The 23,879-nt window shown below is 39.8% G+C and overlaps 1 protein-coding gene across 6 annotated transcripts in view; it reads right to left on the bottom strand.

Annotated features, from left to right (window-relative positions):
• Positions 1–23,879, bottom strand: part of PLD5 (phospholipase D family member 5) — a 212,859-nt gene that overhangs the window by 69,679 nt on the left and 119,301 nt on the right. For all 6 annotated transcript variants that reach the window (XR_007628899.1, XM_050315205.1, XM_050315208.1 and 3 more), the window contains one exon: positions 3,795–3,922. Coding sequence is in view for 5 of the 6 variants with exons in the window: in XM_050315205.1 (XP_050171162.1) it covers positions 3,795–3,922 (128 nt within the window). In the remaining variant the exon portion in view is untranslated. The remainder of the gene's footprint in view (positions 1–3,794; positions 3,923–23,879) is intronic.

Genomic DNA, 23,879 nt, shown 5'->3' with positions numbered 1-23,879 from the left:
GAAAGGGGTAAAAACTCTGGTTGTTCATAACCTTCAATTTTCAATTGATTATGTAATTGGGCAATATTTGGCTATATTGATAACAACAGATAAAGATGCCTCCCTGACACAAAATTTAGACCTGCTTGAAGAAAAGATCAAAATATTTCACTATGAATGCAAAAACATCCAGTTTCTGTAAAATCCTGTTTTCAGGGACTCTAAACCCCATAGCCTACGGGGTTGATTTCAAACTGAAGCAGATAGCTGGCATACATGATTTCTAGATGTATTTCTATGCAATGATAGCCAGAATTACTAGTTTTGACAAACTGGCAATCTAAGTGAAACACAGTTTTACTTGAAAAGTAAGGATGTGTTCTCAGCCTTGCCCATAATTTCAAAGCTGAGAGTCTGGCAAGTATTAAAACTTTGACAGTGGAGGCACAAGAATGCAACTTTAAAGGTTATTCCTAAGTAATATATGCAGCATATGAAAATCTCTCCTTGATGTGGAAAATTTAGTTTTAAAGAAAATACTCATATTACTTCTTGTCAGTGCTGGCAAGTCAAGAAAATGGCAACAAAGCTCAGTGAGCTTCATATGAGTGATTTCTAGTGTCCAGCTTATAAACACAGAGAAGAATTCTCCACAAATATTGCAAAGCCAAAGCATGTAAGTCCTGATGTTGTTTTCCAAGGAGCTATTAAAAGTTAAATCACTGTTTGAGCTTTAGATCTAGCCTCATAAGAGACAAATTATGCTAACAGACTTATTTTTTTTTTAGGCCCAGGCAAAGGGACAAAATAGCAATGAGCCCCAGTCATATCTCCTGCAGTAACTTTGTGTAAATATTCTCTAGCACTCACATATGCCAAATGCTCTGTCCTTCCACGTCACAGAAGCATTTCTACATCTTAGGTCTTTAGCAAGCAAGACGTAGGTCTACTCTGGAACTATAGCCTAGGGTGAGGTACCATAGAGACCTGCTGCATCTTTAGTGTGGCTGCCACATCAGCCAAGCAGGTAAGTGCTCCTATATGAATTCTGCAGTGTACTGGCCTGAATTATGCAAAGCTTTAGCACAGAGGAAGCAGTACATGCAGAAAATACTGGGGAAGGCATGTGAAAAGATATGACAACCATGTACAGTTAAAATATGAAGCTTTTCAGTACACTTTATATATTATTAGATGTGAAAATGGATGCAGTCATTTACAGTGGAACTCTGCTGCTAAATAATGAGACACTGTTAGCTACAAGGTGACTGACTCACACTGGATATTTTGTTGAGTGAGAAGACAACTGCTGTGCTTGACAGGCCAAAGTACCATATGTTTCTAGAACAGGAGAGACCTACTTTGTTCTGTGATTTGCTGTCAAGATCTAGTAATACTGGCCAAAGTGGCTTGCTGTTTCAATAATCACCAGTTCTGATACTCTGCAAGTCCGATGAAGAGACCATATGCAACTAATCAACAGCCCAGGCTGCCTTTTCATGGTCCTTTCTCTGCAGGCAAAACAGGATGTAATGGGAAACATGCAGTGGCATCTGCAGCGAGCCCCTACCTCTTGCTGCAAAACTGCAGAAGCCCTATCCCACTACTGTAGGCAGGGCAAGTGCAAGGACATGGGTCAGGACAGGCACTGTCTGCTCTGCCATTTACCAGGTACTCAGTCCTTACTCATTTAGGCTGCTTTGAGAGAAGAAAAGAGGCGACCTGGATCCTTCATTTGCAGCCACACTGGGACTCTGGTAATGAGAACCCTTGGGAGATGTGTTTCCCCCGTGAAGGCTCAGCTCACCGTGGGTTTTAAGATAAGGTGCCACGCATGTGCGAAGCATTTTGCTTAAGGAAAGCACTCAGAATAAAATGACAACAGTTCTAAGCTTATTTTGCTTCTTATGTGAAAAGTTCAAGAGAGATTATTATTTTAGGAAAGCATATCAGATCTCTTTGACAGGTTAACTTGTAGCTCTGGAGTAAGGCAATTGGATACTCATATCTAACGTCAACAGGAGCCAAGCATCTAATTTCCTTGGGCTCTTCTGAAGCCCCAGCATACATTTCTCAACTAAATGAAAGCAGATTCTCTTTCACTGTAATTCAGAGAGAATTCTTTTTGCTCTTGCCAAATATTCTTCTGGGCTTCATCTTATAACTACATATAAAAATATACTGTTATATGACAATGAGACTAAAAAAAATGCATGCAGAAAAGTGTGATAAAATTAACAGTGAGGAATCACATTTGAAACACTGGCCCACAAGTAATAAAGTTTAACATAGGTATATTACAAGGTTTAAGATTTACTTCAGCATGAGAAGACCAATCCTATATGGAATTGTAGCCTCTCCGATAAAGATCATAAGTACATAAATAGTAATCTGTGTGTTAGATGTGCTTCTTTTGTTCACATTTATTATTTTCACCAGTATTCAAAGCCTCAATTAGAAGGGGCTTCAAAGCTAAAATATTTATAAGCTAAATAAACCCCACGACAAGCTATTTTGTTATGACATGAGGACAGGTTAGCTCGTGAGGCATAGACAATTTACAAACATTTTCTAAACTGTCCAAAAGCCCAAACTGTATGTTCTTATACTGACTGAAAATACAACATCCTCTCAGCCAAGACTTTCTCTAGTTTGCTAACAATATCCTCTTTTCTACCAGTATTCCAGATTCCTTTGTAAACATTCAAAAGGTTACCTTTTAAATAAATTAATATAATAAGAACAGCAAAAATGCATGTATCCACCCTTTCTTTACTAAAATGGTGATTTTTTTTTTATTCAGTCTCTTAGCTCAAAACATTCAACATAACTAACACATATTCTTCTTTACAAAGTCATTAGAATCTATGATCATGCTTATTCCTGTGCTTCTCTGAATCTGCTCATATTTAGAAAGTAAGCATTTTTACTGCAACTAATAACTACCTAGGACCGCTTCTTTCCCTCTTCTGTTATGCGTTTCAGTTACTGAGATCTAAAAGCACAGGTTTCACTCCATAAATGTGACTGACAGCAGCCTCACACAGTCAGTGGTATAGCAAAAATGAACATGACAGCCGTTAATGACCCTGAGACTGTTGCAGAAAGAAAAAACACATGGATACCTACAAAAAGCCATATTAGTTGAATCACTGATGAACTACTTCTTCAAAGTAGTTGCAGACTATAAAGAGTTCCCAGCACTGGTTGTTGGCAGAGGCCTTCAACTCTGATGTTTATCAAGACTAAAAATATGGAATTCTCTCTAACACATACAGCCTTGAAAAACATTACATTATTTGACTTTCTGTAGCCATAAATCCCTCCCTCTCCAAAAGCAGTGGGTATTCCAGGACAATACCCACTATCTATGTGGAAGTCTGTCCAAATATTGGTTTTGCTTTTTCGAATGGCAGTTCAGAGGGATGAGGTCATTCACATGATATGACCAAAGAGTTTCCATAGTGGTTTGTTTACCAGAAGGTTTGCTCAATATTTATTTTTTTTTCTTTAATAAAATAACTAAACTGGAACTTACAATACACAGAAATGGATAAAAGCAATCAAATTTTTAAAATCTAAGCATAACGATGGAAGAGATTAGTCGCAATGAAGAGAAGCAAAATTTATAGTAACATACTTTAGCCAACACAGAAGAGTCATCAAAATTGTGGTAATACAGTTTTTGATGCTGGCACCTTTGCCAGTAAACTCTCAGAAAACAGAGCTATCCAAGTGGCTTCCAAACACTACTTTTTTTTTTTTTCCTCATTATACCCTCCAAGGGTATAGGATTACTTTTTCAATTAAATTACCTGTCCCAACGATCTCCAGTCTAGGCTGGCACTTCCAATGTATACGTGCTGTTTATCAACAATCCAGAAAGACGACTGAAGCCGACCTTCGTTATATGCTGACATGTTCATATACAACACTTCAGCACCTAGAGATTTAAGGATAAAATAATAAATAGCATTACTTAATATAAGATAATTTACATTATTACAAAAAGAAACAACTTCACATTTCATGGCCTCAGTTTCCAAAACTAGTGAGGAATGTAATTAAGCATATCATTAAGGTATAAAATCAATGATAAACAGCGTTACTGTCCCACTATTTAAGAATTTAATTAACATATATTCCAGTTACACAGAAAATATTTAATTAACACATGTTCCATGTATAGGGGACACTCCCATGCATTATAATATTTATCTTTCTTCCATTTTAGAATCAAATAGTTGATTTTTTCCCATCATTTTTCCATACTTTCTCAGCACTGTATGTTCATAAAAATAGTTCATTTTTAAATATCTATTCTGTAGCCCCTTCCTAAAAAGCAGCCTCTGCTCCTTTGCCCTGTGCAATGGTTTGAGCAGGTAGCTACAGTGACTGTTGCATGGAACAGACTTCGACAAGAGGAACATGGCTGGAGAATTAAGGAGCAGGGAAGTAAGTAAAGGCCTAAAGTAAGCTGAAATTACTCTTAATCCCACTAATCTGGGACATTGAACTATCACTTTGAACTGCACAGTTTTAATAAGGATTATAGGCCACTGAAATCAAAGGAGCTACTTGCTGGCATGTTGGCTCCGTCACATCACTAAGAGTGTCTGAATTGGCCCCATCGGTATGTTTGAAGAATTAAATCCAGAATATACCTAATATTAGGTAAGTTTAGGGTATTTGTCACACCATTATTGTTCTTTCAGTGCTCCAGTGTTTGCAAAATTAGGTAATTAATCTGAATTAATCATTGCTGAAGGTAATTTACCCACTCATCTTCACACTTCAGTCATGACTAACTGGGGAAGAGAAGTGACACTAAACAGTAGCCTGGGGGGCAGTAATGGTTTTAGCCATTTCCCATTAAACATTTATGGGATCTTCAGTACCAGGAATTCCAGTAATGGTTGAGTCACAACTTCAAAAGAATTCTAGAATACATAAAGAACTAAAATGTATTTCTTTCCATCCAGCTTCCTATTTCTGACCTCCTAAGAAACACTTGCAATTTTAGGCAACAATTACCCATGCTAAATAGTTCTATTTTATCATGAAAACTCTAATTTTCCCTTGAACAAATGATTCTGGAAGTTTAGACATCAAGACAAGAAGAAAAATCAGATAAGGTGCCACTTAGCATGATCCACCAAACAAGAAACACAGGATTTTGAGCACAGTACAGAATTTGTTTCATTGGTCAATTACACTTGCTGTAATCCATCTACCTTTCCTTTTTTTTTCTGTTTCACACATCCACACTCATCTGTGCTTAGAAACAAAGGTTTTTTTCCAATTTCCCTGGAATGTATTGCTGCTACTTTCAATCCATGCATTAATGAGCAGAACCGTGCTAATTATTGAGATAATGTGTGTGAAATGAAAAAGAAATCAGAAAACACTATAGCAGGTGTTAAATGGTTTAAATTGTTTACTGGTAAATAAACAAAACAAAAGCAACTGCTATTAGCTAAGGATAGCCATTCTGTAAGGCACTAAACTTCTAACTACTTATCCAAAAACTGTGCTTAAAATCAAGTTTAACATAGCAGTTTGCCTTGATGATGTTTTCTTTCCATACATCCAATTTGCAACATTAAATAGCAGGATGAATTTAACACCCACAACACACCTACTTCAAATAGGTTATAAATGAAATGCTAAGATTTTTGCATAGGAAAGATAAAACAGTGGGAAGCAACAACGAACTTCCTTCTCATAACTGAGAGCCTAAAATAAACACAATTTAAAAACATTTTTGAAATATCCAACGACAAACAAGAATGCTGATTTCCAGAGTTATAACAGGAGACTATTTAACCAATAACATTAACATTAAAAATAGCAGACATCAGCACTAACTTGACAAACAATTCAAAAGTTGCAAAACACCAAAATTTGTTGGTGTGGTTCCTTCTGACATGGGCATAAGCAGTGGAACGCAACCACCTCTCTAAAATATAATCTAGGCTTCAATTACCAAAATAGTGAATATAGAAATGCAGAAGATACTGCTATCACATATACCACTAAAATTAAAACCTGCAACCCAATTTCTTTTTTTTCTGGAAACCGGTAAAGCTGAGGAAGCGGCATCTCCAAGTTAATTAAAAAAAAAGTCATATGTTGCAAACAGCAGCTGTTGTGCAGCTTATTAATGAGCCCTTACCTTTTGATGAAAGGAAACATGTATCAGTATTGATAATTGCTTCTGTTCGAGAAGCCCTTGAGATGCTTTGTTAAAATAGGCTTATCAAGCTTTCAACACAACCCCTCATTCCTAGCGTGGTCCAGGTCCCATGAGGAAATTAAATTGGACTTATCAATATGTGAAGCCATAACAGAACTCTCTGTCATGCTGCAGTCCCAATTACACAAAGCTGAGGGTATACTAAGTTCAACCAGAAGGCACTTTGGTAGGCTCGATTGCTTATAAACATGCCAAATAAAGCTAACTATTTTGTTTCACTGAAGATTAAAATGCAGGGTGAGAACTTAGAGAAAACCAGTGCTGTCACTTAAAACTCAAGTAGATGTGTCTATCCCGTAAAACTGTGCATTCTAAAGGTTGGACAGGATACTACATTTTCTGCAGGGGAAAAAAAAAAGACCACTGTAGGGATGTTTTAAGTTACAGACATTTATCTGAGTACTTTTTCTTCTGGGTGGGGAGGTTTTGCACACTGTATAAGGGAGATGACTGATGTAGTCTGGGATGCACAGAGGGAAATCTGCCACTGACAATCCGGACCTTTTCCATTTAATGTGAACACAGCCCCTGTGAAGTGCCAGGCTACCACTTAAACTCTTGCTTTGTCTCATAATGGAGGAAGAAAACAAGATATCAGTAGTATTGCAAAAAAGACTGACTTTTCATCCATTTCCAAAAAAAAAATCTAATTCCCAAAGTAATCCCAAAGAAGAAGGATGTCACAAGCAAATGCTATTTACTATTTCTAGGCTTCCAACATCCTGTTTGGTCTAGCTGCCTGCTCTCAGATACTTCAATAACAGTGTCATGAAAGCTACAGGGCAAGCTTGTCTTTGAGAATAGGAGCTTGGAGAGAATTGGGATCATTCAGCCTGGAGAAGAGAAGGCTTCAGGATGACCCAGGAGAGTGACTTTTTCCAAGGGCATGTTGGAAAGGGGGAAGGACAAGGGGGAATGGCTTCAGACTGAAAGACAGTAGGTTTAGATTAGATATTAGGAGAAAATGTGAGGGTGATGACACACTGAAACAGGTTGCCCCATCCCTGAAAGTGTTCAAGGTCAGGTTGGATGGGGCTCTAAGCCACATGTTCTAGTGAAAGGTGTCCCTGCCCACAGCAGGGAGATTCGAACTAGATGATCTTTAAGATCCCTTGAGACCCAAGCCGTTCTACGATTCTGTGAACCTAAGGCTAGGACTTTTTTTACATATTTGAGTCTAAGCACTAAGCTGTTAGCAGGAGCCTTTAATTAAGAGCTCATCACATACACACTGTCATGAAAACCTGTATGTCATCAAGACACATTCTTGGCACACTTGTGTTGTGGCATATCCTAGCTGTGGATTTTACTGCTGCTCAAGCAAAGTCACCAGGCAGCTACATCAACTGGGAGACTCTTCTTTATGGGAGACTGCAGGAGGCTGGAATGCACAGGGCTGCCACTTGGCCTCCACATCTGAGTTTCTGCAACAGTCTGTAGAAGGTGCACCATGAGGCTTTGAATCCATGCCTGTGAGCAGCCCAGGATATTGTCCTTATACAGGGGCAACATCACTGTGCCAAATCACCTCTCTGGTGGATACAGTAAAGCATTTTTGCAAAGAAGACCCAGAAAGAGCAACTGTTTAGGCTGCTATTATCACAGCTGCCTTGAAAGCAAACATGCAAATTCTGCCTGCCACAGTTTTAAACAGCACCAGTTACAGGCTAAACTCACTCTGGAGTTAGCAAACATAACGCCCAAGAAACAGAAGCTGCATTTGCTTTTACCACGGCTAAAATTGGTCTTCTGTCTTCACAACTTTCTTACTTTCACTATAGTGTTTTTAAAACCAGAGAGAAAGAAAAATAAGGGGAAGAACTCAAGGAGTGACAGAAGAGCCAGAGTTATCTGGGAAGTTGCAGCAACAGTGATGGGCAATACACAAGAGCCAGAGCAAGGATGAGAAAAGCACTGAGAGCCATGACCTCATTAGCCCTGACAGTAGGAAACAGAGCTGCAGCAGAAAAGAGGGTGAAGAGAGATGGAGATACATCATCTGATGGCACATGTTGGGAGTGTATTGTGCAGAGCCCTAGGAGAAAGGTCATGGAACCAGGCAAGGCTCTGCTACCTCCTGCTAGGAACAGTGAAAGTTGTAAAGGTGGAGGACAAGAACAAGGGCTTTTGAATGTCTCTCCTTCCTTGTTTTGGGAAAACAGAGCTTGTCAAGTACAGGCTTCAGAGGTATAGCAGATAAGGGCAGTGAACACATTGGGGCAGGGGGAACTAGGACAGGGGAGTGGGAAGTTTGTAGAGGGATCACAAAGGAGAAGGGACAGCAGGGTACAAGGAAGCTCTCATATGAAATGAGTCTGGCCAGTGAAAACACCACTGCATACAGCTCTCATATATTTGCAGTTTGAAACCAACAAACGCACCTGCACATCCAATCTACTGTGCATCTTCCAGACACTGTTCCCCATGTCACCACAAAACTGGCCACAGTAGAAAGAGCTGCCCTCCCCCGCTTACCCCATTCTTGTCATCCCTTCGTGCTCCGCATCATCATGCCCGTACACTTTGCTCACAGCACAGTTTTTCCCCCTCTCATAATTCTGTGTGTTCCCAAGCAAATACTCTAAGTAACAAGACCTTTGAAAAGGAGTCTGAGAATGTGAGCTGTGGCCTCTTTGTTTCACCCCACTGGTGACAGTCACTTGGCACACATAGATACATCTTTTTATCTATACTTTGGAGGGCAGCCCTGAAGTCAGAGTCAAGAGCAGACTTAACTAGTCCATACCAAGCTCATGCCCACTTGAGAACAGCGAGTGCTCAAGCTGCCTGCATGACACATTTCATGGCCTCTCTGGGAGGTTACCACATGGGTGGGAAGCAGCATGTGCAGCACTTGCCATTGTGCCATGGACCTTCTGTATTCTTTCAGCTAAACTGCATTTTCAGATCAGTATAGATGCAATTAATCGCCATGTGCTTACTCAGCAAGTTCAACAAAAGATCCTTTATTGCCCTGAGGTCCCAAGCTTATTTTTCAAGATACAATTTGTTCATTAGGATATATATGTGTCCACATGCAGATATATAAAGTGAATGGCTCCTTCCCTACATTTTGCAATATACACTTTCATTTTATTCATTTGCTTTTTATAACAAGCCTTAGCACAAAGTACACCTGTGAATAAAAATAATTTTTATTCCACTCAGACAGAGATCCAGAGTTTTCGACACAAGTGGTCACAAGCAGCAGAGGAGCTGTCTCATTCAGGGCAGACATGAGTGAGCCAGGCAGAGGATATCTCCCCATGAATTCTCATGCTTTTTTCTCAATTGATGGGAAAAAGCATGGAGTTGTTCCAGAAGCCCCATTAGTGTGACCTGTCAGCACTCAGAGGAGAAGTACAAAACAGAGGAATGCACAGCTTAACAACAAAGTTATTTTTACTAAGTCTCTAAATGATTAAAAGACAAACTAGACTATTTATTATTTCTGTGCTCTTTATGGAATATTGGGTCTGAAATGCAATTTAAAAGTCTGCCTGGCCCCAGAAAGATTAATGATTCAGACTTATTCTAAAGAGTGAACACTCGAGGACTTTTAGGGAAATCTCTGATGGTAATACCTTAACTTTGAATCAGCTGTTTTCTTTACATTGCCCTCTGCTTCTCACACATGCACACCCCTGTCCTTTTTAAAAACCAACAGGACTGAATCCTGCCACTCCAGGATTATGTGCTATTCATCAGTCTAAACCCACAGTAATTTAAAAACAACCCAGTATGGAATAAAAACCTTACTGCTTTTTCTTTAGCAGCTCTAAATTCCACTGTCACAGATGTAAAAAATGAAATAATATTTAAAGAGATTACATTCTAGCACAAGTCCAAGTAATCCTCAGAAAGCTTTTGCAATACAATTTACATTCACATCACCTTAGCCTGCCTTAGACTGTTGCATTCAAACTACCCGCATGACAAGCACTCACTCCCAATGTACAATCAGCCATTAGCTAGGCACACATGCAGCTTCTCAAAATAGCACTGGCCCCCAAAAGTTTATGCTGTCTTTAGGAAAACTGGGCTGTTTCTGATGTAGTTATTTTTCATTAAATTTACTGTAATACTTATTGTCTTATTTTACATCATTTGATGTCACTGACATAAAGATAATTTTGAGGAAATCAATACCAGGAGAGGAATCTGAATCTCCATAAGCCCCTCTGGTCTCTCTCTGTAAAGACACAGGTGCCTGCAGCACCCACTGGAATTGCAATCGATGGGCTCACATGCTTGGGGCTGTGGCGTGGGTGGTTCAGGGACAACAAGCAGTCACTCTCTGCCTCCTACGTGCTGCCACCGCTCATCTCCACTGGCACGCTCCCCAGCCAGCTCACGTGTCCATGTCTGGCTGGAGCTTGGAAGAAAGACTGCTACAAGAGAGCTCCCCTGAGCAGACAGGCTGCAGTCAAGGATCTCCCCGTGGAGCTGAGGATGTGAGAAGAGAGAGGTCTCCATCACTGCCGGCTGACTTCCCAGCCCCCTCTCCAGGCACCGAGCCAGCTTCTTGCCTGGCTCCCTTCCCTCCCCAGCAGACTGTAAACACACTGTTGGGCTCGGCTCTGCCCTGCAGGATCAGGGGGAACAAATACCCTCTGCACTCAACTATTGTTTTTTTGCTCTGTTTTTAACTCATTCAGTGGATTAAAATAATTTCTGCGAGGCAGTACAGCACCAGAAACTGCTCTATACACGCAGCTGTGGAAGCCAAGAGCTGAGTATGGGGACAGGAAAGAGCAGAAAGAAAAAGAAATAGTATAAAACAAGCATTTAAAAACCCAGCTCTCTGACTGAAACCGAAGTATACAGAATTACAACAGGTATGTTTATAAAAGGGAAAAAACCAAACAAACCACAAAACCAAAACCACAACATGAACCCCTCCCCCCCAGTGATCAGATTAACAGATCTCATCTTCAGCAGCCCTTTTCCTTCCCTCCATCACCTCCTCAGTTGTGCCAAAGTAGCTTTTTCAGGGTTCAGGGAATGAGCTAGATCAGAAAATCGATACAGGTTAAAAATTAATAAAAATAACTAAGTTGTTTCAAATGTAGAACAATTCACTAGTCCCGCTCACCACGGGGCAGTAAACACTTTTTCCATCACAACTGAAGGTACAGTGTGTGGGAATGAGTGGCTGTGGCTGGGTGCAACAAGATGCAGGATCTGCTTATACCAGTGCTGCCATTTAAAGGTACACCCACATACTCTCAGCCTCCATTCCTTCCAAAATCAGGCCTCGTAAATTCCAGGTGGCAAGCTCCAGTATTTGTTCACCTTTTATCTTGTATAACCATTTGCCTCGTGCAAACATAGTGAATAGGAGGGCAATGCTGGCATTTGCTTGGGATGATATTTCCCATGTGCTTAAAAGGGGTCCATGCTGACACGGAAGGTCCAGAAAAGACCCATCAGCGGACCCTCATGTGTGCAAAGTTTGCTCACTGGATGCAGAATGGCAAATTTTTGAGAACAAAGGAAAGGTCGGAATTAATTTCTTCCAATTGCTTGTTTAACGTCAGTGACATCTTGGGAGCTAATTAGTTCCCAAAGTAACATTTATCTAAATACTCTCACAGTGGCTGTGAAGGTGTCAAATGCCGACCTTTGTTGCTAGTCCAAGTAATGAAAACCCTGATTTCTCAGCTAAGTACCCAGCTGTAGCAGGAGTTCAGCATAGAAATATTATAGCTCTCACCACGTGAATGCATTTTGTTCTGCCTGCTGGGCCCTTTTCATTTACTTAGCAGTGAAAAACCCCAGAAATATAACCAAAGTGCTTCCCACCCCATCTCAGAGATGAGACAAAAGAGAGGTCTGACAATGTTTCTTTGTAATACTTACCCACTCAGCTACATCTCATTACTGATTCGCTGGCAAAATGCCAAGGGTCAATCCTGAATTCAACACCACAGAGATAAAAAATGTCCTCATTACTCACAGAATAGATACAGCACAGGCACACTCTACTTGAGCTTCCCTGTGAATGGAATCATAGAATGGTTTGGGTCGAAAGAGACATTAAAGGTCATCTATTTCCAATTCCCTTACTGTGGGCAGGGACACCTCCCGGTAAACCAGGTTGCTCAAAGCTTCATCCAACCTGGCCATGAACACTTCCAATGCTGGAGCATCCACAGCTTCTCTGGGCAACCTGTTCCAGTGCCTCACCACCCTCATAGTTGCGTGGGTATGTTTTTTCATCTACAGATCTCTGGTCCTTCCAAAGATGAAAATCCAATGTCCTTGAGAGGCACATGTTGCCACCAGTAAAAAATGCAAGCAGCCAAAACTACAGCTCACTACACAGAACAAGACAGGAAAGCAGACATGCGTCAACTCTACACTTTCCCACCTAGATTTGGCCTCTGAGGTCAGTGACTTCTGTACTACATTTGCTATAGGATCCCTTACTGTTCAGGCCAAAGTTTAGGACTCCCATTTTAGGCTGTCTTTAAAAACAAAACAACTCAGTCTGTGCACAAGAACTTAGTGTAAGTTAAAAAGCTCCAAACATCTTTTCCTTTCCTTCTAATTAATTGTATTGAAGGTAGCAAACATTTCCTTCCTCTTTTAACAAGTATTGCTGCCTGATGTAGCAAAACTTTTAAAAATCTTTATTTTATACTGCCTTGACTCTGATATCAGTGTTTTTCAATAAAACTTTTACTTCTTTTTGAGCTATTTGAGGTATTTCATATCAATAGTCATAGATTATTTTAAATAAAATTTTGAATAATGAGAGTACTGATGATCAGCTCAATTCTTTCCCGTTAGCAGAACTCAGCATTCCTCTAAATAGCCTTTTCTGAGTACAAATCTGTTTTGAGAGTCTGATGATTCGGTACAGTCTGTAAGAGAACTAATATACAACAAAGTTTGCTGGAATATTAAAAAAAAATTTCCATATCTTTTTCTTGCCCTTCATTATTGGAGAGTAGGCTGCTCATTGACTAGACAAAGCTATAAAAGTGATTGCTTCAGAGATGGGGAAAAGTAATTTTCTGACTTAGTTGATTCAGACGACAAAGGATATTACTGCTTAAAGGAAGACTATAATACAGTCAGGAAAAGCATTAATAAAGCTGGGTTGTGGCCTTCTTTCTTTGCCTAATTTTAATTGCATATGTTTTGCACTAGAAAAGAAAGCTATTTTAAATATAACAGAGAGATTTGTAAACTTGCACACAGCTTACTCCACGTCCCTTCAAAGACCCTTTTCTTCAGTTGGATTAGCATTATGAAGCACTACATTTATTTCTATACTTTTTAGATGAAACATCCAAGAATTCAGGGACATTTTTGCATCCTCACATATGAGGTATTAGAATCACAACCTTCTATGAATGAACAAGGCTAAATCCCTACCAAGAAAAATGCAGTGACTATTTATCCCAGTCTCTCTTTTTAACTTAGCAATATGATTTCATTCTGATATTTATATATTCTAAAACCATCAGTATTGGCAACAGTAATTTCTAAATGTGCTGACGAGCAATAACAACACTTGTGCATCATTCTCCAAATGTGGTCCTCAGACATTTGGAGCTCTGCTTTGAGTGCTGTTGGTTTCCTTCCCCTGAAGGAGAAACCTCAATTCTAGAAGGTAAGAAAGCATACTGCAGGGCAGAGAAAGAGGTGAGGATGGATTATACCTCCTCAGATGGCTACTGCTTTTAATTTTTACAATATCTTCATAACAGAATATATTTTTTCTGTGCTTTTCATTAGCTAATTCTCTGAGCAGCCCTTGACTATTATCTGCAGGCTACCAAAAGCCAAGAGCACTGGCTGACCTGGCCATGGTCATACAAGAAAAACAGAGGCACAGCCAAAAGTAACCCAGGTCTGCCAGTGGAGCAGCCATTTCCTTTTACTACTTATTCTGCCTTCTCTCCAGCATCTTTTCTTACCTCTTTCCTTTGATTCCATCCTGTTATCCCAGCAAGTTGGCCTTTGACTTTTCTATTTTTTTCCAGTTCATTCCTATCTCAATTCTAATTATTTTTCTCTCCATCTATGTTGTCACAAGCCCACCAAGAATATTCTTTACCTTTTGATAACACTCTGTTCTGATCTTTTCCTAAATTAATTACTCAGTTTTCAGTTTCTGCCCTTCTCTTTCATCTGGTTCATTACTCCCTTCTATTTCACTTTTCCCACTACTTTCCCATGGCATCATTCTTCTTCCCTCTCTTTCACTCTCTTCCACTTCATACTCAGTTCATAGTTATACTCTTGCCCTTACCTACTCATTCATTATTTCATTTATCATATATATTCGTTCAGTTATTCATTCACTCCCCCACTCTCCAGTTACTTGAGGAACATATTTTATTTTCTAACTACATAAGCATTATGATATATTCTCCAAGCCTTTACAAATAAATTTGTGTGAAGAAAAAATTTATTTTCTTAAGAATTTTAAGGCTAACCACAGTATTGGGATACCCAGATTTGTCTTAATTTAATTTTATTTAGCACATGCTAGAACTTCTGCAGGTATTAACTCACGATATACATACCAAAAGTAGACAAAGATTGCTGAGTGTTGTTGCAGACTGGGACTCTGGGAATTTCTTCTTGCTTTCCTAGTTCTGAACAACAAATGAAGCTGAGTTTTTTCTTTGTTATAACGGGTCTAAGGTTCTTGAAAGAACAAGACACTTCTACAGCCTCTTATCAAAGTAAGCATGTAGAATAGACGCTACAGCTCTGCTGTAGCACACTGAAAAGTCTCACGCTTGATTCACTATTGTTCTGACCAGCCTGTCAGATGCATTTTTGAGGGCTTCAGCATACTGGTTTGGTCACCCAAATACTTCATATATTAAAATGGAGACATTTTAAAGAGACAAATGGACATGGCCTGATGTCAAAAGCAGAAAAATCCACACAGCGGATTTTTTTGGATTTTTTGAGAAAAAAAAGTACTTGAGGAAAAAAAGCTGTATTTTGAGGATATACATAGGGGATACAAAAAAGTACCTTGTCAGTTAGCAGCTTTTTAACACAGATTGACTTTCCTCCAAACAGCCTATTTGAAATGTAGAAAGCAAATAAAAGGAAGCCACAACTCCACGGATGCTATGTTATTAGCTAGGTGAAGGACACACACAAGTATACAGTCAATAAAAGTGACAGCACACTGAAAAAACAGAGGATTTTAGTGTTCCCGAGGGACTAGACCACAAATATCATCTTGTTTCTCCAGAGTAAATATCAGCAACTATCTGTGAAGGACAGGAATATAGGTATATTACTCCCCTGTAACATTTTGAACTGGTGGAGAACCAGGTCTGTGGGATTTCTTTGTCTTCTCCAAACCTCACAGGACAGACAAAATTAGCTCGAGGAGAATAAGAGACAGAGACAGACCAGTTCAGAGCCATCTGGGATGACAGCAGGTACAGGACAGAGGCTGTGTAACTGGACTGCTTGCAGTGGCCCACTGAGATCTCAATGAAAGTGAGACCAGAAGGCACCACGTGCACTTCAAGTCCCAGTAATCACATCATGGACTTTGTGACAATCCCTTGTCTTCTGGCTGAGAACAGCTGCTCTGTGATCCTTTGCTTAGAAACTGTTATTTTTAAGTCTTCTAATAACAACCATCATAGTGTTCTTTTGACATTATTCTGAAGCTTAGTACAGGTATTATGTGGTCCTATAACTCTGCTGGCACTTTTCTCCATCACTTTATACAAGTAAGACTACTGAGATTAAAAGCATCAAGAGCAGGGATCTGTTTTGTTTTGAGTCACTGAAATCACTGTCAGTTTCTGCACTACATAATAACTAATACTTACACCACTGTATATAGTTAACATTCTGTCCAAAGCAAGGAAAAAAGGCTGAATGCACACTGTTCTCAGGCATAAGTGTGAGAAAGAATGACTCTATAAGGGCATACAGTAAGAGATGGAAATGATGGAGAGTAATGCAGAGATATCAATCTAGGAACTTTGTTTCCAGTTGAATTCCTTTAGAAGAAGCTTAAATTAGGCTTTCCAGCCACTAGGCTGTGTAAAAATTCTTAGCACGTCAAAGTGCTGTACAAGCCTAAGGTTAATTGGGAAACTGCTATAAGTGATTAACAGAAAGATCACTATTTAGCATGACAGTGGCAAATACTTTTTAGAAAGATCACGTTTGGTACTTGATGTTGTATAAACCTGCAAGATTTGATCACATGAGTTTACTAAATGCTATAATTGTGTTGTATGCAACAACCCAAGAGAAGGCACAGTTGAGTAGCCTTTCCAAAGTGTTCATCAAATGAAAACCAAATGGTGTCATTGAAAGAGTGTCAGTTTGGTTTGGACAGTTATTAATGCCCTTAAATGCTTATATAACTTTGAGACCACAATAATTTAATCACAGGTTTGAAGCAGAAATATTATATTGATTGACATAAGCAGTGAAGAAGTTAAAAGAATGTAATCTGTGTGTCCATGTCATGTCACTTCAGATAATGGCCTTCTCAGAGCTGTCCGGATTTGAAGTTACATTTTAGTCTAGATGACACAAAAAACTTGAACAAGGTGAGGGACAAAACACTCAGCATCACTGAGAAAGCTGAAGCCTGCTTGCAAAACAGTAGCAAAAAATAATATACCAAATCATGCCAGCAAGACTGCTGTGACTGACCAAGGCACAGGACTAGGAAGACAGTCAGGCTTAAAGTGGATATGAAATATGTGGAAATCACATGAACTGACAAAACAAAATTGACCTAAAATAAATTACCCTGCTTTCCTTGGACTCCTTTGTAGGACCATTCATCTCTTTTCAGGATGAGATAATGTTAGTGCTTTTGCATACAGGAGAAAGCATGGGGTGCCAAAATTTCTGCAAAGGGAGCACAGCGACCTAACAAATGCTTTCTGAGCTCAGATGGCCCAGGCAGCTCTTACCAGCTCTTTCAGTAACTGTAGGTAGGAACTTGCATACTATCCATATGTTTTAAAAATGTCACAACTAATTTCTGCTAATGCCATCCGTTATTGGCTTCTCTGTACTAAACTGTGTCAGCAGCTCACACCAACTACTGTCATATAGGAAAAATCCATTCCAGCTTGTAAACAGACAAGCAAGATTTGGAGATGATCCCTGTGGTACTAACCTGCTGTGCTGGACCTGACAAATTCCTACCAGACAAGAGCATTTTGGCTGTTCACAAGATGGCTGCATTACAAACACCTCTAGTTGTGCTGGAGCTTATTAAATACAAAAGTGCCCATTTCTGCCAAATCCATGAATCCACACACATTAGAAACAGACCTGAGGGAAATGACATTTGCAAACTGAAATTATCTACTTAAATACTGATCAATCTACCATGAAAGACCTTTTCTATTACAAATTTCAAAGCTGAAGAATTAGGATATTGTTTCTACTAAACACCTAGCATCTTAAACATGCCTCACAGTACCTCTAGCCTTAATTCATCAGGAAAAAAATGTATTATTTTTTTACCTATGCATCTTTGAAAGAGTGATTACAGGTAGTGAAAAGCACATGATCAATATTTCATAATGCAAAAGTACATGTTATCAACTGGAAGGTATTGTCCTTGGGTACACAGCTATTCCTCTCAGCAAAGACATTAGTTTCTAAATCTACAGACACAGATGTTGTAGAGCTTAGAATCAGAATTTGTTGGTTGCATATCTGGCTCTAAAAGACACAGAATTTTTGGCTTAAGTGAACTTTTTTCTCTTTCTCTCTTTGCAAAACAAGCCAATGCAACCCAAGGCCCTGACTGACTTCAGAATTTAAATTATAGTAAGGGTTGTTTTGGTTTGGGTTTTTTTCCTCTATTGGCTGTGGATGTGACAGCCTCATACTGCTAATTCTCTCATGCAAGGCAGGCCATGCCTAAATCTTTTTAAAATTAGACTTTAAAATTAGACTCATAAGAGAAAATAAGATGCTTTACACTGTGATTGATTATGGTGTTTAATACAGAGATACTTGTGTGTTCAGTGGAAATTTTGTTCCCAGACTAGGCATCTAGTTTCCTGTAGAACCTACATTAACAACTGGATTATCACCATATAAGGTCACATAAGAGTTAGGCATAAAACTTATGCTGAACATTTCCTTGCTATTAAGGCGGTAGTGGATGTGTGCACACTCTGCAACATAAAATGAGGTAAGACAGTTCAGGTACCTAAACAGAAAGATGTTTCTCCAAAAGAAAAACCTAGAAGGAGCCTCTGCATGTTAGTGTTGCCTGGATGTTAGGTAGCTACATGAATGCTTGAATCTCTGATGCAAAGCCGGTACCAACTTCTTTCTTTTAAGATGGGATGTAACCAGTTTTGGAAATCCAGCTCAGTAATTCTCATTATGCAGAACTCTGACAAAGTTACTATGCATTCTAAGAGGTAAAGAACATAATGAGATCTTCCATCTTCCATCTTGGAACTGGCTTTAAGATTGCTTGTCCCACTTAAAGTTGTTGAGAAAATATCAGGAAACACCCTTCAGCAGCAACTAATAAAAACTAAATCAAATCATGCATCTGCTCTGTTATGGGTACACAAGAATATAAAATAATAATAAAAAAGGAACAAGACCTGATTAATAATAAATCAAAACATAAAAATGGATTTAAAATCAGATGCCAAAAGTCTTGCTAGTGCAATTTTCATTGGCTGATATTCATACACATCTTATATTTCCAAGTGTGACTTAGGTAGATTTTTTAAAAATGTCAACACTTAAAATTTGAAAGGAATGGAAGAGGCTTCTCCCCCTCTTTTCACATCCATCTTTAACTCTGTGAAAGTCAGATCCAAATTACTTGATTATTTTAGGAGGACTCACACTTAGTCTATAGGTCCTCTCAAAGTATCCCTCTTACTTGTTTCTGAAAAACCACAGGGAAAAAATAGTCTATTTTTGGTGCCACTTGCAGGCACTTATTCCATCCTCAACACTCTTCCCTCTCACAGTCTTGGAGAATGCAGCCTAGGAAGGTGATGAAGAAAGCAATGGAGATACAACTCCACTCAATGCCTTATATAAAACCAACAGCTGAACTTCAGCTGTCAAGAGCACTCTTTACGCTCCAATGGAACGTGCATCAGATAATATTATTTTTACGGTATGTAGTGCAGAAACTGGCTATCTGGACAGGCAGAAATCTCTTCAAGATCCAGCTTCAGGAGTCTAGCTTCCCATTGTGTGAATGGAGTGTATTTTCTCTTTAGTCTTTGCAGTGTTTTTACATTGATTCTCAACATTATCTTCTCATGAAGAGGAATTAAAGGCTTAGTAAGAATCATGGAAAAACCTAAGTTAGATCATCTGGCCCTCAGAAGATCATCTGGCCCAGTATTTTGTGGGAAAGGGAGTCTACATGAGATTATTCAGCACCCTGTCTAGTCACATATTAGAAATCTCCAGTGGCGAGGACTCTACCTGAGGATGGTTGTACCAGTGAGTGACTGTTCTTACTGTAAAAAAAAGTCTTTTTTTCTTAAGTTGAGTGGAATGTCTTCAAGCACAGAAGTTTTTGTTCTCCTTCCAGATCATTATGGAATTATTAAATCCAGCTTTGAAACCAATCTAGACCTTTTCCAAGCACCAGAGCTACAAGGCCACTCTTCATAAGGGCTTGTCCACTTTCTTCTTAAGATTGCCAGTGATAGCTCTTTTCTAATGTGTTTACAGTCCATTTTAATTTTCACTAATCCTGAAACCAAGTATTCTGGGCTGAATGTAAATGAATGCCCTCATGGTTTACCCTACTAATGCTTTCACAAAAACCCAAGTTGCCCAAAACCCAAACATTTTTTAGTTCCAACTTAAACTTACCATGAAATGCCCTCTCCTACTCCCAAATGGTCCATTCCAAATTCTTAGGGTTTGCAGTATGCAAAGGTTCTAGGTTAAAAAAAGTGCTCAACTCACAGCTTGTTTCTTAAGGAGAAACTGCTCTGATGTTCCCAGGTGATCTCCATCTTTCTATGGCATAAGAAATCTTTTTCAGTTCTTCTACAATATGTTAAAAATGACATAATTTTCCCATTTCCCTACAGGCAGACAGGAAAAGGGAACATGACTGTGGGCAAAGGTATAAACTTGTCCCACAAGCATCACACCTCTAAAACTATATGGCACCTTAAGTGTGCCAACAGAAGCAGACAGAATATGGACATAAATCGTCTGAAATACAAATCGTATTCACTATTGCTGTCCATTGTGCTATACCTACATTAAAACAATACAGGAAAGTACAGGAAACCCCCAAACTACTAAAAGTTCCTTGCCATTATGTGAATTCTGAGCTTTCTGGTGCCATGGCAAGGTTATGGAGTAGATCATCCCAAGTGCAATCACACGGCACCTTCAGGATGGACAAGGGATCAGAGCCAGCCAGCACAGGTTTAGGGGGGCAGGTCCTGTTTGACCAACCTGATCTCCTTTTATGATCAGGTGGATGAGGGGAAGGCTGTGGATGTGGTCTATCTGGATTTCAGCAAAGCCTTTGACACTGTCTCCCATAATATACTCCTGGAAAAGCTGGCAACCCACGGCTTGGACAGGGGCACTCTGTGCTGGGTTAGGAACTGGCTGGAGGGCCGGGCCCAGAGAGTGCTGGTGAACGGGGCTGCCTCCAGCTGGCGGCCGGTCACCAGTGGTGTCCCCCAGGGATCAGTGCTGGGCCCAGTATTGTTTAACACCGGATGAGGGGATTGAGTCCATCATTAGCAAATTTGAAGTCGACGTGCTGGAAGACAGGAGGGCTCTGCAGAGTGATCTGGATAGGCTGGAGAGTTGGGCTGATTCCAATGGGATGAAGGTCAAGTACTGGGTCCTGCACTTTGGCCACAACAACCCCTGCAGCACTACAGGCTGGGAACAGAGTGGCTGGAGAGCAGCCAGGCGGAAAGGGATTTGGGGGTGCTGATCGACAGGAGGCTGAACATGATCCAGCAGTGTGCCCAGGTGGCCAAGAAGGCCAATGGCATCCTGGCCTGGATCAGGAACAGTGTGGCCAGCAGGAGCAGGAAAGTGATCCTTCCCCTGTACTCAGCGCTGGTGAGGCCACACCTGGAGTGCTGTGTTCAGTTCTGGGCCACCTCAGTTCAGGGAAGACATTGAGGTGCTGGAGCAGGTCCAGAGAAGAGCAACCAGGCTGGTGAAGGAACTTCAGCGCAAGTCCTGTGAGGAAAGGCTGAGGGAGCTGGAGCTGTTTAGTCTGGAGAAGAGGAGGTTCAGGGGTGACCTCATCACTCTCTACAACTCCCTGAGAGGAGGTTGTAGCCAGATAGGGGTCGGTCTCTTCTCCCAGGCAATCAGCAATAGGACAAGAGGGCAGGGGCTTAAGCTCTGCCAGGGGAGGTTTAGGTTGGATATTAGAAAGAAGTTCTTTACAGAGAGAGTGATCAGGCATTGGAATGGCCTGCCCAGTGAGGTGGTGGATTCACCGTCCCTGGAGGTTTTTAAGACGAGACTGGATGTGGCACTGAGTGCCATGATCCAGTAATCACAGTGGGGTTGGATCAAGTGTTGGACTTGATGATCTCAGAGGTCTTTTCCAACCCAGTTAATTCTATGATTCTGTGATTCATGGCAGATTAAACCTACCTCCATCAGGTTCCAGTGATCCTACCTCCCTTGTCAACCCCAGCTACACGTTTCCTATCTCTGTGTTGTCTCCTGCCTCTATGCCTGTGAGAATATATGCTGAGTAATGCAGAAATGTAACACAAATGACAAGCTAGCCAGAAAAAAAAAGAAAGTAGTCTGTAGCCAAATCAGCTCCCTGACTTGTCTTACCACATGGTCACTGGTGCAAAGAAGACGGCAGGGACAACATGGAGTGGGGACAGCAAAGAAGAGGCTGGGATTGTGCAGCTGCCCTGATATAACCTGATTTAATTTGTCATGAGGTGGTATCTGTTAGTGTTTGTAATCTAAAGTGCACAACTAAATGCACAAAACGTTGCTAGTGCTTCACTTTCTATTCATTTATTTGTCACCCTACAATAATATAACTTTTTATTTTCTCTGTTTTGGTTGTATCTTGTTAAGAGAGAGTGTAATCCTGGGCAAATGTGCATAAACTACTCAGTGAATAACAGCTGCCCATGTGATCTAGTTATTCTATCCTGCCCTATGACAATGACTTTCTATTATTTTCCAGTTTCATTGCCAACATTCAATAGCTATTAGTTGAGTTAAATGATTTTTTTTTTCTTTAAATCGTATTGTGACATGGACAGACTCCTCTTCTTATATCTACTTCAGCCAGTACTGGCAAAACAGAAAACATTCCTTGCAAATATATCAAAAATGCTTCAAGAAAAGAGAATATTGGGGAAAAAAGCAAATGGAAAAGGAAGGAAGCAGTGCAAATTGAAGGAAGAAAATCCATTGGTATGTCTTAAAATGTGTGAACACTGTCAGCTAAAATAAGATTGTAATTAGTAAGGGATTTAGATTCTGTATACGTAAGAAACGATACAACAACCTGCTAATTGGAGACAATACTATTCAAATGTTGCTGAGGAACTAAGACTGGTACATAATTATGTGTAAGGAGCGGGAGGGTTGCAAGAAATGTTTCAGTCTAGTAGACTGAGCCACAGCTGAGAAAAGGCTAAAACAATAACCTTGAAAACAAGCATTAATAATCTACTGTCACAGCACAAAGAGCATAAAGAAGAACATGTTTGTTTACACAATGAGCCAAATTTTGCCTACAGACAGACCTACCTTTCACAAGAGACTCATATACATATTTCCTATAAAAATAACATCATAGTTTATAGTCTGTTTAGTAATGATTGAGACATCACGAGCTGGGAGAACTTACATGTAGTTGATTTTATAAAATTATTATATACTTTTTCATTGTGACTACGGAAAATAAATGCTCAGGTCTAGCTTCTGGTGCCTGTGCTGCCATTAATAATCACTGGTTGTCCCCAAGAGACAGAAACAGCAAGCAACCTCACGTAACAGTGATGTTGTAAAAAGAAATTCATTAATACTGTATTTGCAGGGCACTCAGATACCACAGTGAGAAGCAGCATGGAAAAGCCTATGAGGAAATTAATCATTTTGCATTCAGTGCAGGATCTGGCAGATATGCAATGAAGAAAGCCTGGAGACATACATTAAATATGAAGATAAAAAAAGATTCTAGCCATTACCAGCAGAAATAATATCCCCTGAATGAACATCAACTGTATCAGACATTAAATGTTTGATGTATTCTCACTCAACACAAGGGAAAAACCTCTGATTAATATGGTAAGACTGTAACAAGTACCAGCCAGGTATTCTATGCAAAATATAGAATCTGATAATGTAATTAAAGTTTATCATAAATGTAAGTTTTGGGACTAGTATTTCCTCATTTCCACATGCTTAATTTTGCAGCTAAATAACACTCCCACAGTTAGCAATTATTAACAAATGTACATTATCTGAGTACTCTGAGTTTCCTGTCACCACAGCTCTAGGTGTGGTATGTGTTTGCACAGTAAATCAATTAGTCTTTCACACTGCAGTTGTTGGACTTCTGTAATCAAGCTCCCCTGTTTACAGCCAGCTCAAGTGAGTCAGGATAGCACAGACAGGACAAAAAAAGGCATCAAAGTAA

This window comes from Myiozetetes cayanensis, unplaced genomic scaffold (assembly GCF_022539395.1).
Source record: "Myiozetetes cayanensis isolate MyiCay16 unplaced genomic scaffold, myiCay2020 scf2-11, whole genome shotgun sequence".
In the NCBI taxonomy this organism is placed as follows: Eukaryota; Metazoa; Chordata; class Aves; order Passeriformes; family Tyrannidae; genus Myiozetetes; species Myiozetetes cayanensis.
The sequence above is the reverse complement of the archived record's forward strand: the minus strand, read 5'-3'. Positions and strand labels throughout refer to the sequence as shown.